Source organism: Neovison vison, chromosome 8, assembly GCF_020171115.1.
Source record: "Neovison vison isolate M4711 chromosome 8, ASM_NN_V1, whole genome shotgun sequence".
NCBI classification, from domain to species: Eukaryota; Metazoa; Chordata; class Mammalia; order Carnivora; family Mustelidae; genus Neogale; species Neogale vison.
The window spans coordinates 20,241,399-20,256,214 of NC_058098.1; the positions used below are offsets into that span (position 1 = coordinate 20,241,399).

The 14,816-nt window shown below is 41.3% G+C and overlaps 1 protein-coding gene across 3 annotated transcripts in view; it reads right to left on the reverse strand.

Moving 5' to 3' along the window:
- The window catches only part of DHX35 (DEAH-box helicase 35), a 65,498-nt gene that overhangs the window by 40,602 nt on the left and 10,080 nt on the right, over positions 1-14,816 (reverse strand). For all 3 annotated transcript variants that reach the window (XM_044263035.1, XM_044263037.1, XM_044263036.1), the window contains exons 4-7: positions 8,867-8,944; positions 3,193-3,297; positions 1,007-1,068; positions 107-176 (exon numbers count right to left, since the gene is read on the reverse strand). In XM_044263035.1, coding sequence (XP_044118970.1) covers positions 107-176; positions 1,007-1,068; positions 3,193-3,297; positions 8,867-8,944 — 315 coding nt within the window. The remainder of the gene's footprint in view (positions 1-106; positions 177-1,006; positions 1,069-3,192; positions 3,298-8,866; positions 8,945-14,816) is intronic.

The window sequence follows — 14,816 nt, forward strand, 5'->3', positions numbered from 1 at the left end:
TTTTTTCCTTCATATTTGATTGGATTTTCCAAGCTTCTACAATGACTTTCCTAATCAAGCGATAAAACAAAAACACAAAAACAAAAGTCATGCATCAAAGTCACACCTTTTTCAGCAAGCCAATGGCAATGTCTGTGTACAAGGTCCTCTCGTGGGCTTCATCCAGCATGATGGCACTAAGAAGCAAAGAGAAGGCCTTGGTGAGCATCAATGAAACCACCCACATAATCCCACCCAGATCATCAATGGGACTTCTGTGTGTCCAGTGCCTGTGCAATCACCTTGCATCAAAAGTTGAGCTAAGTAACTCCCCCTTGACAAGGAGGGAACTATTAAGCTAATAAAAATGGTGTCACCAACATATCTTGGTGAAGAAAACAGTATATTTATTGCTATCTTTAAAGAGCTTTATAACCCATAGTGGATTCCTAATGGGACCTAATATCTGATTTTAAATTATAATATAACACATAACTCCACAGAGCACACAAAAAATAGGAACAAGGCCCCACCACGCAAAGACTCAAGCTGCAGAGAACAGCAAAAAGACACGTGATCACAGCTGTGTCCTGTGTGTGTGCCCAGGACTCAAATTTAATGCCCTTCCCCAGAATACCACAGAGCCTATGTAGCACAAAGTTAATGCCATGAGTAATGGACAAAGACACACAAAGAGGGAGACAGTGTAACTATCTGGACTCTGCATATCATGTGACACAAAACACTGCCCAGTTCTGTGCTGTGATCTGCAATCACTATCAGTCCTGGGACATAACAGGGCCAAGACCAGGACAAGTCGACAGATTATTCAATAATAACAGGGATTTTAATGTGCCCATTTTTTACTGTTAGTAAATTCTGAGAAAGCATCAAAGATCACAACAGCCCAGGTAAAGAAAAAAGCTTTGAGGCAGCTGAAGCCAGTCATTAAGTCCCAGATATTAACTCAACTACTTGGGTGCTTTTTGAAACTTCGGGGAAGTTATCATAGGAAAAGCACATTTACCTATATTTTGTTAACAATGGATCAACCATCATTTCCCTGACCAACATTCCATCAGTCAGGAACTAAAAAACAAAAACACAAAGTTTTAGAAATAATTCATTTACACTGTACATTAATGATATTTTCAAAAAGTTCAAGTGTAAAAAAAGAAAAAAAGTTCAAGTGTAACCAAATGCATACAATGTCTTCGCCAGTGTGTGTACAAGACAATTCCCACAAAGGACCATGAGAAATGCCCCAACGCTTTAGCGATCAAGCAATGGAACTGGACACAAACAAGACTTTAATCATGGGGTCTTCAGGCGCAGCCTGTAAATCTTCCAGCAGAATTCAACCTGGCATTTACTATCTGAACACTGACCCAGCCCCATTTCCTCTGGGCCTGAGCTACTGGTACTGTGGACAAACAGTCAGTGAAGACAGACCTTGTCTGCACAAAGGAAGGACATAAGTCTGAGATCATTGTTCTTAAAATGTCCCAAAGACCGCAGACCTGTGGCTCTTAAGGTTATTAAACCTCAGCTTCGACTGCTTTTACATTAGAGAGGCTGGATAGGGCTGTGGTTAAAAAGAGAGGCTGCAGTGTCAGTGGGCTGGGAGCTCTGATCCTCATTCTGCCTTGACTAGCTGTGTGAAGCCTGGGCAAGTTACCTACTTTCTCTGAGCCTGAGTCCTCATTTGTAAAATGGAAATAATAATAAAGTATCTGCCTCAGAGGGTTATTGCGGGACTTCAGAGAGACAGTACAGGGAAGTGTTCAGCACAGGACCTGACACACGGGGTTCCAGAGTATCAGGAGGTACCTGGGTGGCACAGTCTGTTAAGCAGCCAACTCTTGATTTCTGCTCAGGTCATGATCTCAGGGTCATGGGATCGAGCCCCATGTCAGGCCTCACGCTGGGCACAAAGCCTGCCTAAGAGTCTCTCTCCCTTTCCTTCTGTCATCCTCTCCCTCTCTCTCTTTCTCTAAAATAAATCTTTTTTTAAAAGAGTATTAGCTATTAGTATTTATGGTTAATGAATATTTACAAAATGCTTTCAGAAATATGCAGTAGTTATTACTGCCATCCAAAATAACTCAGGACTTGAACAAGGGTAACCATCTGCCCCATCCACTGTAGCTTAAGTGTTTTTACAGGATAGGTTTCCTTCACATTTTTCTTGGGCCCGGAACCAGTTGCCACACATACAGCAGTGGGAAGGACATGCCACTGATTGACAAGCACCCGTTACAAACAGAGCACCTAAAATGATGACCAAATGGAATATAAACACTTCTTGTGAAAGAGTCAAAATAAATAAAATCTTTAAAAAAAAAAAAAAATTAAAAAAAAAAAATGACCATTTGGTTCTGTAGCCCACTCAAAATTACCTCTTCAAATATATTTGATGGTACAGAAGAATATTCTCTTTACCCAGCAAAATGAACCGCAAAGGTTCAAGTACAAAAATTTAGAAAATAAGATCTCTATTTTTACAAATCACTACCTTGTCTGGTTCATCTGATTACTTTCAAATTTCCTCTGTGGAAATTGAGAGGAAACTGAGATTCTCGTCAAACAATTTCCATTGCACTGTTCTGTAGAGCCATCTGATGAGCAGGACTCCAGCCCCGCGCCACAGGGCAGATGCTCAGCGACGAACACTGATAACTACGGACGCTAATTAGTTCAACAGTAGCAACTAGGTCAAAGAATGTGCAAGTTAAATCCATCACGTGAACATGAAAAAGTTCTAACTTGTGAAAATAATATTTGTCAATTCTATACTTTACCAATTTATACTACCCTGTCCCTGTTTTTCAGACTTTTAGAGGCAGGTTTCTATATTTTGACAGCTATGCGGATTGACATACAAGAAAGGACAGTCTCGAGTCCTGGTTCTGTCACCAACAGACACATTCGTCAGGCAAGTCATTCAACCTCCTGGGCCCTCAAGCTCTTCATCTGTAGAACCAAGGGCTCAACCTTCTTTCTGAGGTCCCATCTGGGCCATGGTTCAGGGACTCTCTGAGAGAGTTCCGCACCTCCCCACAGACCAAACTCCCACCAGACAAGGTGATTTCATACACTTTCTGCCCTGGTATCACAGGGCCCCCGTCAGCGGTGATGCTGCATGTTTTTAATTCCGCCCCCAGAGAATCTCCTTCCCAGTTCGAAGTAGAAAAAGCAGTGTGAGCACTTCACCTTGATTCTCGTGGCCAGCGGGTCCGTGCAGTCGTCAAAGCGGATGCAGTAGCCCACCTCGTGGCCCAGCACCGCACCCCTTTCCTCAGCTACTCTCCCTGCAACCTTTGAGAAGAAAGATCAAGCTAAAAATAGAGACACAGAAATTATTGCACAGAGCGCATACTATGGAAAATCTAGTATTTTTTTTTAAATAAGTATGTGAACATAGCGGAGAATGAGAAGAAAAGGGGGAGGACATTAGAGAACAAGCATGATTTATTTACTCTGTGTCTCACTCCTCCTTCTACAACCAACCTGGAGCAATTTATAATTAAGTATCATATAACAATAAGGAACATGAATGGAAATCACACAAAGATGGTACAGATCAGGACCCAAAAAAGGCAGATAAAAGCCAAGGAGAAAATTTTAAAACACAGATATGCCAAAATTATTTCAGGTGAGCCACAAATTCAGCACAACATTTCCTGGCAGCTGAAGCAAAAAGTGGAAGAAAGGACAAGACTCACCACAGTAAAGCTTTTTTAGCACACCAGCTGGGGAAAAATTCTCACATCCTAGTGCGTCAAAATAAAGCACCTTCCAGGGGCGCCTGGGTGGCTCAGTGGGTTAAAGCCTCTGCCTATGGCTCAGGTCATGATCCCAGGGTTCTGGGATCCAGCCCCCGCATTGGGTTCTCTGCTCAGCAGGGAGCCTGCTTCCTCCTCTCTCTCTCTGCCTGCCTCTCTGCCTACTTGTGATCTCTGTCAGTCAAATAAATAAAATATTTAAAAAATAAAAAAATAAAGCACCTTCCACTGGACCATGAAGGTGGAGAACAGGAATGATCAAATTCAACACTGAGCCAAGGTCATCTTCTATTTGGAGGCAAAATAACATTTAACCTGAGCCAGATAGCCTAAAACAATTCCAACAGTGCCCCAGCTACACAAAGCACTGAAAGGGGAAATAAAGAAAATGAAAGCCATGAAAAGGAGCAGAAAAAAGGATGAGAAGGTAAATGAAGGATCCAGGTTAACATAATGAAGTAAAAGCAGAAAACAAAATAGATAATAATATATTACAAAGACCACAAACTACAGATATATACATGACAAATAAAAGGTGAACAGAGGAAAGAGAAAACAAAACCCAAAAGCATGGTCTACTACAACCCCCAGAAGGCTATTCAAAGGTCATCAACTTACTAACACAAAATATTTGAACGATGAATAAATCAAAGTGGAAGAGCAATAAAAAGAAACTAAAGAGTTGAATATTCATGATATAAACTTAATCCCCCCCTTCCACAGGTGAGGCCACCTCTCCATGGACTCTGAGTCCTGAGTCTGAAACAGGGGCTGGCACAGGAGGTGTCCTGAGGCACTTTCCACTACCGCCCTGGTGTGACAGCCCCAGGGTCAGGAGCCCAAGGCTTTCCTGCACTCAGCTTTCTAGGCATTATCTGGCCAATGGTGTTTAAGAAACTGAAGAACAGATGAGGATTAGAAGGGGTTCTGCCTAATGACTTGGAATTACAGATCTAGTAGGCCAAAAGAGAATCAATCATTCTGCAGCTGGTCCACACCACACAGTCTTTGAAACCACCTTATGAAATCAGAAATCCATCCTACATTATTACTCTACCTCTGAAGGTTCTACTTCCTGCCAACCAGGATTTCACTGCAAAAATTTTGTTATTGTTTCAATTCCAACTCCACAGATTATACTATAAATCTCAGAAAATGGTACAGATAGAAAATGCGTACGCAGAGCTATGAGGAGCTCATGGGAAAACAGGCTTGTAACAATGAGTATAAATGGACCAACCCTCTCCATAAAAATATGATCATTTTATGGGTCGAGAAGGTAAAAGCCAAACATATTTTTTCTTACAATTACAATTCACTGTTTGTATACATTTGCTATAAAATATATTTTATTTTAAAACTCTTTTGTTCTTTCATGTATTATTGCACCACAGGACATTTGAAAGGTCATATTCTATCGGCTTTCTAACAGATTTTTACCTCTACTATTTAAGTTTTACTCCCATAACTTCTTCAGTTGGACTGGATAAATAGTATCTATTTGAAAGAGACAAATAAATACAGAGAAAGGAAGGTGAGAAGAAAAAGAGAAGCCACTCACTGATCACTTCTGCCTGCAGGTTCTAAGTTTTCACAAACTGTATCTCACTAAATACGCACACAGCCCATGAGGCGGGCAAGAGACCCTTGTTGGTACAAAGAAAGAAACTGAAATAAGGAAGGTTGAGAGCTTGTCCTGAGTCACAGATCATGGCAGGGCCTGGTCTGGAAGACAAACCCCGACTCTCCGAGCCCAGTGAACTTGCTCGCTAGTAGGTGTCTCTCATGGAGATCACGCAGTGGCTCACGCCATCTGTTCTTGGGCTCTGTTTTCAGAGTTTAGGCTGCACACAAAGTACTCTCTGAGATCTAGCATTTCAAACTTGAGAGCTCTATTAATACTCCACTGTTAATGTATACACTCTTTGCTCTTTCCAGAGAAGGCATGGCGTTTCATGGAAATTATCCACAGTAACATTTGGAGCTAAATGCAAAGTGATTAAGAGCTAAGATTCCCAACTACAAAGAGAAAAAATTGCTCTGATTCCTAAGCAACTGAGTCATCTTTCCATGATATAAAAGGTTAAGTCTAAACACTATAGTGTAGTTTCCCAACTGTTCTCTCTATATTTACTTACACACACAAGACTCAGAAAATGCCTATATCAGTAATTTCTACCTTGAAGACAATTAGAAAGTGAACTCTGGGGGAAAGGATTACATAATAATGAAAACTCAGTACTGAGCAAAAGTAACTCAAGGCAAAGAATTAACTTCTTGTCCGGGTAAGGATGACAAAATAAAGGCATCCCCCATCTCCTCTGAGAGCTAATTTAAAACAAGAAATAAAAAATATCAGCAACCAAACCCTACATCTTCGATGAAAGGAGGAAACAGCCAGACACAAGCCCACAAAAACTAGGCAGCACGGCTGCCAAATACTGTGCGGTCCGACTCTAGAAGAGAGGCTTCGGCCTGCGCCCAAGCCCAGCTTACTACTGGCTCGCTCTTAATGTAGGTGTCACCACCCCAAGAGGCAGGGCGGACAACACTCACTGTAGGAAGACAAGCAGCAGCAGTGTGTTCAGGCCCAGAAGACACGGGAAATGCTGCCACAGAGAACCGTTCTGATAGCAAACAATCACCAGGGAGTGAGATTTAACAGAGAGGCAGGCAGTCAGGCAGCAAGTAATCAAGTCCTAAATCAGAGAGCCCACAGAATTTTATCATTAGCCATTCCAGACCTCTGCAATCACTACGGAGAGCACCTCCAGATCCTCACCCTGCCCCGGCAAAAGAGGCGAAGGGATTTGGTGGGAGGCCATGCACTAACCAGACCAGCACAACCTCACGACTCTGCAGCCATCTGTGGTCCCACTCAAGGATGAGTTATCATCATCAGAGTCCTAACGCCGGTCCACTGCAGTAAAGCCGACCAAGAAGGAAAGAGACAGCAACAGAAGCAAAACTGCAGTTTAAAAAGAAACTTTAAAAGTATTTTCCCAAGAAAGAAGTAGAAATCAGCTAAAGGAATCCAGTTTCGAAGAAATCATAAGCTTGAGCTAAAAACAGTTTAAGACAGAAAGACACAGTCAAAGGAGGGTCAAGGAGAAACAAGGTCTGAAATGCACAGGTCAGAAGCCAGTCTGCAGAGGTCCCCCAAACCTGCCAGCTCGGGCATGACGGACACCAGAGAGACTTTTCTCAAATTTGAGAATAATCCCAAAATTTATACAATGCTACAAAGAACTGTTAGAAAGTCGAAGAAACTTTTCCACAGTGGCAATAATAAAAAGCAAATCTGAATCGACTATGCTAGGGAAACACTAAAATACTGCTCTATTCCCTCCATAAGAAAAGAACAGAAAATCATTCTCACGTGAAGACACGACCCAGGGGAATGTGGCCAACAACTGCAGGAAAAAAAAAGATTTACAGAAATGTGCCAGGGAGGGGGTGCCTGGGAGACTCAGTAGGTTAAAAAGCTGACTCTTGGTTTAGGCTCAGGTCATTTTGGGGTCGTGAGATCAAGCCCTGCTTTGGGCTCTGCACTGAGCATTAAGCCTGTTTAAGATTCTCTCTCTCTGTGTACCCCTGCACACACATTCTCTCTTTAGGGGAAAAAAAAAAGAGGGCAATGTGTCAGGAAGTTAATAAAAATGTTCCATTATTTTTCTGGATTTTTTTTTAATGTTTGTAATATTACCAGCTTTTTCAATCTGTAACGTATTGCGATTATTTCCTTCCATTCTAGATATTCACTTCTCTTTTAAAGAAAAAAAAATCAAAGAGGTGATTATGAGACCTAGGAAGAGAGATAAAGGAACCAAAACAGAAAACATATGACTAAGAACAATCATGGATATTGTGGACAGGTTTGGAGACATCTTACAAAAGAAATGGAAAAGAACAGATGATTCCAGAGATGGTGATAAACACTCAAAACAGACAAAGGAGATCTAATACACACTCAACTGATGCCCTTAGAAAAAATATATATATGCCAACACAGAACAGAAGAAAACCTGAGATTTGAACCTGAAGACTCAAAGTTCTTCGGTATTAAGAAAAAATGAGACCAAACAATCAACATCGAGATATGTCCTGGCACAAAAACAAGCTTACAAGCATCCAGGCAGGAAAAAGTGAGCCAGGAAGGAAGGAGGGGAAAAGCCCGCTGAAACTCAGACTTCTGCACAGCGATCCTCTTGTCAAAAGGCAGTGAGTAACGTCTGCACAGTTCCCAGGGAAAGAGAGGGCGAAGCAAGAGTTTCATAACAAAGACCACAACCAAACATTCTCAGGCATGTACAACTCAGCCAATCAAGAAATAAGGCAAAATGAGCCATTCAAGGTCAGCAAAACCATGGCAAAGAATTAGTGATGAACATTGGCTCTCTTTAAACTAGAAATAAAGCTAATCAGCTGTGGGAGTTATGATTACAGAAAAGAACATGTATTTATACCCTTGAAATGAAAGTCACAGCGCTGCATCTATAACAAACGGGAGAAAATACAGAAAGAATAAGTGGGCTTCTGCTCTTTTGTAACAGGAAACTATGTGTAACAGTTTCAAAAAGAAGTAACAGTAAAGCTTTCTGTAATCTTGTTTCTTAGTTTTCAAACTTCCACAGGTTCTCCTGTGGTGAACAAATATTTCTCCAAAGTTCAGTAACTACACCTATTTCACTTTGGTTTCCCCTTTTGTGAAATTCAACAAAAGCAAACGTGGAGATGCCATCCATTTTTGTAGAATACTTCTATCCATCCAACGCTACCAGTCACCTTCGTGTGAATGGAAGCGCAAAGCTCAGAATGACGCCCACAGATGTTCACAAGGTTTTCACTGGATGGTGACATTTTTATTTATTTTAATTATTTTTTGTTTTGACTTCTCCTGTACTTAATTACTACTTAAAAATTTGTAATGTACAGGTATCAATTTACAAAAATAAGCAGCTTGTAGTTCTTTTTCAACCGAAGAATTAAACACTCAAGAGCCCCCCTCATATTCATTTTGGGGCTTTGAGGAAACAAGAAAAAAAGAAGTTACTGAAACAGAAGACGCAGATGGAGTTTTTGCAACATGGAAAGAAACTCACTGTAACGGCAGCTACTCTTCGAGGCTGGGTCACTCCCACCACTCGCCCTTCGGCGGTCCAGCCCGCTTCTGCAAGGTACTGCAAATAAAACCACATGTAAGTACGCATCCAACACCACTTCTCCAGAAACAATTTCTCCCAAAATAACGCTATATTGTATTAAAATCACTGAGAAAGTTAGTAACAGATGGTTCTTATCCCGGTTGACATTTTGGAAATTATTTTGCAAATGAGGGATCAGAGACTTGGCAATCTTAAGTAACTTGCTTACACTCACACCAGAGCTGATAACCTGAAGAACCTAGGCCCAAGTTCAACATTCTGACTCCCCAATCTTCCAAATTTCCAAGTACCAGAGCTGCCTGAAGGAATAAACTTCTATCCATGGGCCACACACAACAGTGCTAAATCTATAGAACAAAGAATCTTAAAGTATGCACAGAGACACCTCAATGTAAATATCAATGTAAATATCAACCATACAAAACATTTTAGTCAGATTAAATAAAAATAACTTGGGGTGCCTGGATAGCTCAGTCATTAAGCATCTGGCTTTGGCTCAGGTCATGATCCCAGGGTCCGTATCAAGCCCCACGTTGGGATCCTTGCTCGGCAGGAAGCCTGCTTCTCACTCACCCACTCCCCCTGCTTGTGTTCCCTCTCTAGCTGTGTCTTTCTCTGTCAAATAAATAAATAAAATCTTTTAAAAATAAATTAATTATATAAAATAACTAGATTTTGTACATGTGTATATATGCCATTATATCAATACACATAAAATTCAATGGTATGTATTTATCTGATTTATGTATTTATTTATGTATTTATGTATGTATTTATATATGTATTTATTTACTATATATATTCATTTATTATATACTCATTTGATCGTATATATTTTTAAACTCCAAAGTGGGTAACAGCTGTTATCAGTTACACATTTTTATAATGTCTAAATTGTTTCACAATGAATATATATTTTACAGTCGGAAAAAAATTTTTAATTTTTTTAAAATTTTTAAAGAGAATGGTTGTCGACGCAGGATTGGGAAGGAAGGAGGAGAACTGGAAAGAGGGCAGCAGGGAATGAAGAGGGGATAACGATGCTCTGAGTCGAGGTTTCTGGGGAGCTCTGACTCAGACCCAGGCATGTTCCACGTGCCCTTCAAGTGTCCAAGACGTAAACAAAACCAACCAAGATGTACATGAAGGGAAACCAGGAGGAAATCCACTAACAAATGGCCCTTCCTGTAGTACAAATGAATTGCAGGATCACCCCAAAGCGGGCGGAGAAGACACAACCTAAATAACTGGAGAACACCGTCTGGCCTGGATGCTGTAAAGCCAAAGACAGAGAACCGTGACCTAGTTAGTAAATGTAGGTAAACAACCAAATGGGGGTATGGGTTAGTAATTCTAGAACTACTTTATGTTTACATTAGAATTCAACAAATAAGTTAACATATTGAAAATAATGAGGAATGAGTTTCTCACTGTAGGAGAAATTTATAAACAAAGAAAGGCTAAAATGAGCCCTGTGGCGTTGGATTACCATCAGAAGTATCAGCATAAATTCATGGTTTTTAATACATATACAGATTGATACAGATATAAGATGTTTTCATGTGAGGGGATTAGCAGTCCCATCTATATTTCCTAAATCAGCCCACTGAGACTTACAGCAATGACACCTCAGAGCAATGAGCACCCTACCTCCCAATTCTTGATTTCTAAACACCATTCTCCAATAAAGGAACCAGGACTCCCTGGAGAAGTGTTCGATCCCAGGGCTAGTGCAGGGAAAATAGAAGACAAGCCTGAAATGCCCTGTAGTACTAGAAACTAAGGAAAGGTTCAAAAAAAAGGACAGAGGCTTTAGGAAAGAACATAGGGTCTAATTAAAGGAGCTCCTAATGATCACAGTAACAAACTAAAGAAGACAGTATTGGATTTTAGGCCACCGAACAAAATATATCTCCATGAATCCACACTGATGTACAGAAACAACTGAACAGATAAATGAGGGAGAAAGGACAGTTCTTCCTTAGAGAAGATCCCATTTAATGAAGGAAAAGGGGGAAGAGAAAAGCATCAAGCAAATGCCTGAGTAAGTTCTCAGACAAGATCTACTGAGGGATGCCAAAATTAGGAGGCAAAAGCTTGAAGGAAAGGGGAGTCTGAAATATCTCCCCCCAAGATATTTACCAACTACCAAAAGGCAAGACAGTAACTTAAGAGGCAAAACCTGGCACCTGAACCAAGGTTAACCTTGGCCAGTGATCAGACATCAGCATCTCAAACCCCATGATACAATGCAGTGAGGAGGACACACCGTTTCTATGGTATTCTTGCCCCAAATGCACCACCTCACTCTAACCATGAGAAAACATCATACAAATCCAAACTGAGAGGTGTTCTATCACATAAATGCCCAGCACGCTCCAGAACTGTCAAGGTCCTGAAGGATGATGAGGACAGACTGCGGAAACTGTCCCAACCTAGAGAAGATGAGGAGACACAGCAACTCACTGCAAAGTGAGGTCCTGGACCTTGGAGCTAGAAAAGGACACCAGTGAGAACACTAAAGAGATGCCTAAAATCTGCAGCCCAATGGCTGTGCTGTACCCATGGCGATGCCTGCTTTTGGTTACCGCACCAGGGGAAGTGGTGGGAGAGGTTTAAGGGAATTCTGTGCTATTTTTGCAACTGTTTTGTCAGTCCAAAATTAGCTAGAAATAATAGGTTTTTTAAAATGACTGTAAGGAAAAACATGTTTTAGATAATGTAGGTTTTTGCTATAAAAACTGTAAAGTTTCCCTCTCTTGTATTAAATGCATAAGCAAAACACTACCAACCACACCAATCAACACAAAGACAGAAACACAACTATGAGAAATAACAGCTAAGATTCACAGACTATGTTATTAGGTGTCAGACACTGTGCAGAGCACCTTGCCTGCATAAGCCCGTTTCAACCTCACAACACATCTATGAGGAAGGTAATGGCATCATCAACAATTTAGAGATAAGCAAACAAAGAGATCATATAACTTGTCCAAGGACCTGGATAAAAATCTAAGAGCTGGGATTTAAGCTCGGCAAATCACGGCCGTGCCCCATAAACAGGACACGATTCTCCCATCCAAAATAAAACACATACTTGTAGTCAATCTCTTAGTAACAGTGGTAAGCAAGAGAAAAATAATTTCCATAATAATAAACAACCTGCCCATGAAGCCCTTCTCCTCAATACACCTGTGATTCAGACCCCTGCATGCTTATGACTGCTGACAGATGGAAATTTAAAGATGCTGCAAAAGCAGGAAGAGTGTTGCTATCAAAAGGAAGTGGATGTCACGCTGAATTCCATCTTCGCTCTTTTTAAGGGTCACCAAATCTGGTGTTCTCATTAAGGAGTGGGATAAGGAAGCACTCCATCAAAAACAGCGCTAACAAAAAGTGTAGCAAAGAACTTGTTTTCATCGTCCATTGTTTTGACAGAGCTCTGGGGGAAAAAAAAAATCATCTAGGTTCCACAAATAGTTTGTGAAATTTCAAACGGGTGCTTGGTGCTTTAGCATGTGGTACTTTTCCAAGGAAAGACATTATATAAATCCAGCAAGACGGTGTGTTGAGAAAAACCTCCTCCACATTCTCGCTGTGACCTTCAGTTCCTCAGCCTGTCCAATTTTCCTAGGCCGTAACTCAAATTAGCGTCCCCAGGAGTTGCGGTGGTCTCAGGGAAGAACTGCGTGGTGCGGGGAAGAGGGATGGGCCTTCCACAACGAGGGGCAGCAGGTATCCGGACCAATAATACACTCCACTATCACACACAAGGACCCATTCATCAATTTCACCAGCAAAGTTTCGGAGAGTCACTCCTCATCCTTTATTCTCTGTGCTTTTTGAATTCTGCAACCATGGGAATGTATTCAAGAAACACAGTGCTTGCAAGAAAACACAGTTCCTTAAAAGCAATTAATTAATTAATTGCCCTCTGATCCAGCAGCTCCCTAACGACTTTATTTATTCTGTAAGTAAACCCACACATGTGCTAAATCACATGCAAACTGACTCACTGTATCACTGTGATAATACAAAGCTGGAAACAACCTAAGTACCTCAGCTAGGAATTGGTAAAATAAATTATGTGCAATCTACGCAAGTGAAAAATGATACATTAAGGGGGAAAAAAACAAGGTACCTTAAAGCAGGCACAGATGCTACCTAATTGTGTTTTAAAAAGAGGGGATATACACACACACATAGTTCTCTGTAAATGCAGTAAGAAAATCTCTGAGAAACTAATGACATCAGTTCTATCTGCATACAGGAAATGAGCATCAGAGGGCAGGGCAGAGGAGAGATATTCTTATGTCCTTTCACATCTCTTAAATTGTAAACCATGTGAACCTATTAAATAATTCTCCAGAATTAAAAAAAAAAAGTTTCCTTTGTTCTCCACAATGCCCAGGCCAGATCCTCAGATCCTGCTCTTCCGCCTCCAGGCCATTCTTTCCCTGGACTCACCGCTCAGCAGGGCCTCTCTGTTGCCCGGCAGCAAAGCCTTGCTGGGGGAAATGACCAGATCGTTGTGCTGTACTGTACTGTGGATCCAAATACCTGCCACCCCCAACCCGAGGGAAGATTACACATACCGCCACCTGACCACTACCTGGCCATGAAACCTGCCTTGTCCAATGAAACGTGAGCAGAAGTGCCATTTCCAGTCACAAATTCTAAAACCTAAGCCATCTCTTGATCCTGCCATGTACCCCAAGACTCCCAGGCCCCATCTTGGGTCATCTCCCATCCTGGATCATCAGCCCAAGAAGACCACAGAGTAGGACGAAGAAATAAACCTTTATGAGATAATACAGCTTCTTTTGCCTGGAGGCCACCATGTGCTATTGTCCTTTCTCTACTGCTGTCTGTTCCCTTTCACTTACCTGGCCCTAGCTGCCCATGGAGATCACCCAGGGACCTTTTAAGAAATACCTATGTCTGGGTCACAGCCTAAATCCATTATTGATTTGGGCAAAAGAAGCTGTATTATCTCTTCTGTAAGGTGAAAAACAGAACTAATCTGTGGGGTTAGAAGCCAGAATGAGAGATATCCTTGTGTGTTCCCCAGGAAGCAGGAAGAGAGGGCAGGAGACCAGAAGGGGACACAGAGGACTTCTGAGGCTCTGGTAATGTTCTCTTCTGCTTCTTGATCTGGGTGCTGGTTACACGTGTGTATTCACTTGTGAAAGTGTATCAAGCTGTACAATTATGATATAAGTACTTTGTGATATAAGTTTCATAGTTCTATAAAAATCTACATTAAAAAGGGAAGAACAGCCTGCAGTGACTCTCATCCTTGACCACTGACGTATCATTCTTCACCTTCCAAGTCACGGCTGTAAGACACACTTTGACCTCACCCTGTCTTTCCACTCTTGCTGAGTCCCAAACACTTCTCACACCCCAGTGTCTCTGCCACAATATTTCCTGGATAAGAACGTCTTCTTGGCCAGCTCCCACTGGTCATTCAAAGTCTACTTCAAATGCCATTTCTTTTACAAAGCCTTTCCCAATCCTTCTGTCCACTTCTGTCCACACTAGACAGCGGCTTGCCTCGTAACAAGGGCTCCTTCCAGAGCACCATGAAATTCTTTGGTAGTCTATTTTTATTGACAACTGGAGCAGTCTTCATTCATTTCACCCTCCTCTTCAACTGTAACTAGTTGAGGACAAAAACCAGGCATTATACCTCTTTGAGAGAGTCCCCACTGTTCTTTCAGAGTATGGCTATTCAATCATTATTTTGGAATTATAATAAATCAAAGACAACTGTTACTTCTATGGTCATCAATCACAAGAGCCAAAAGCTGAATAAAAAGTATCTAGTTGGGTTGAATATATTCTGACAGAATATCTTTAAAAAGCAAATTATAGTAAAGAGAGT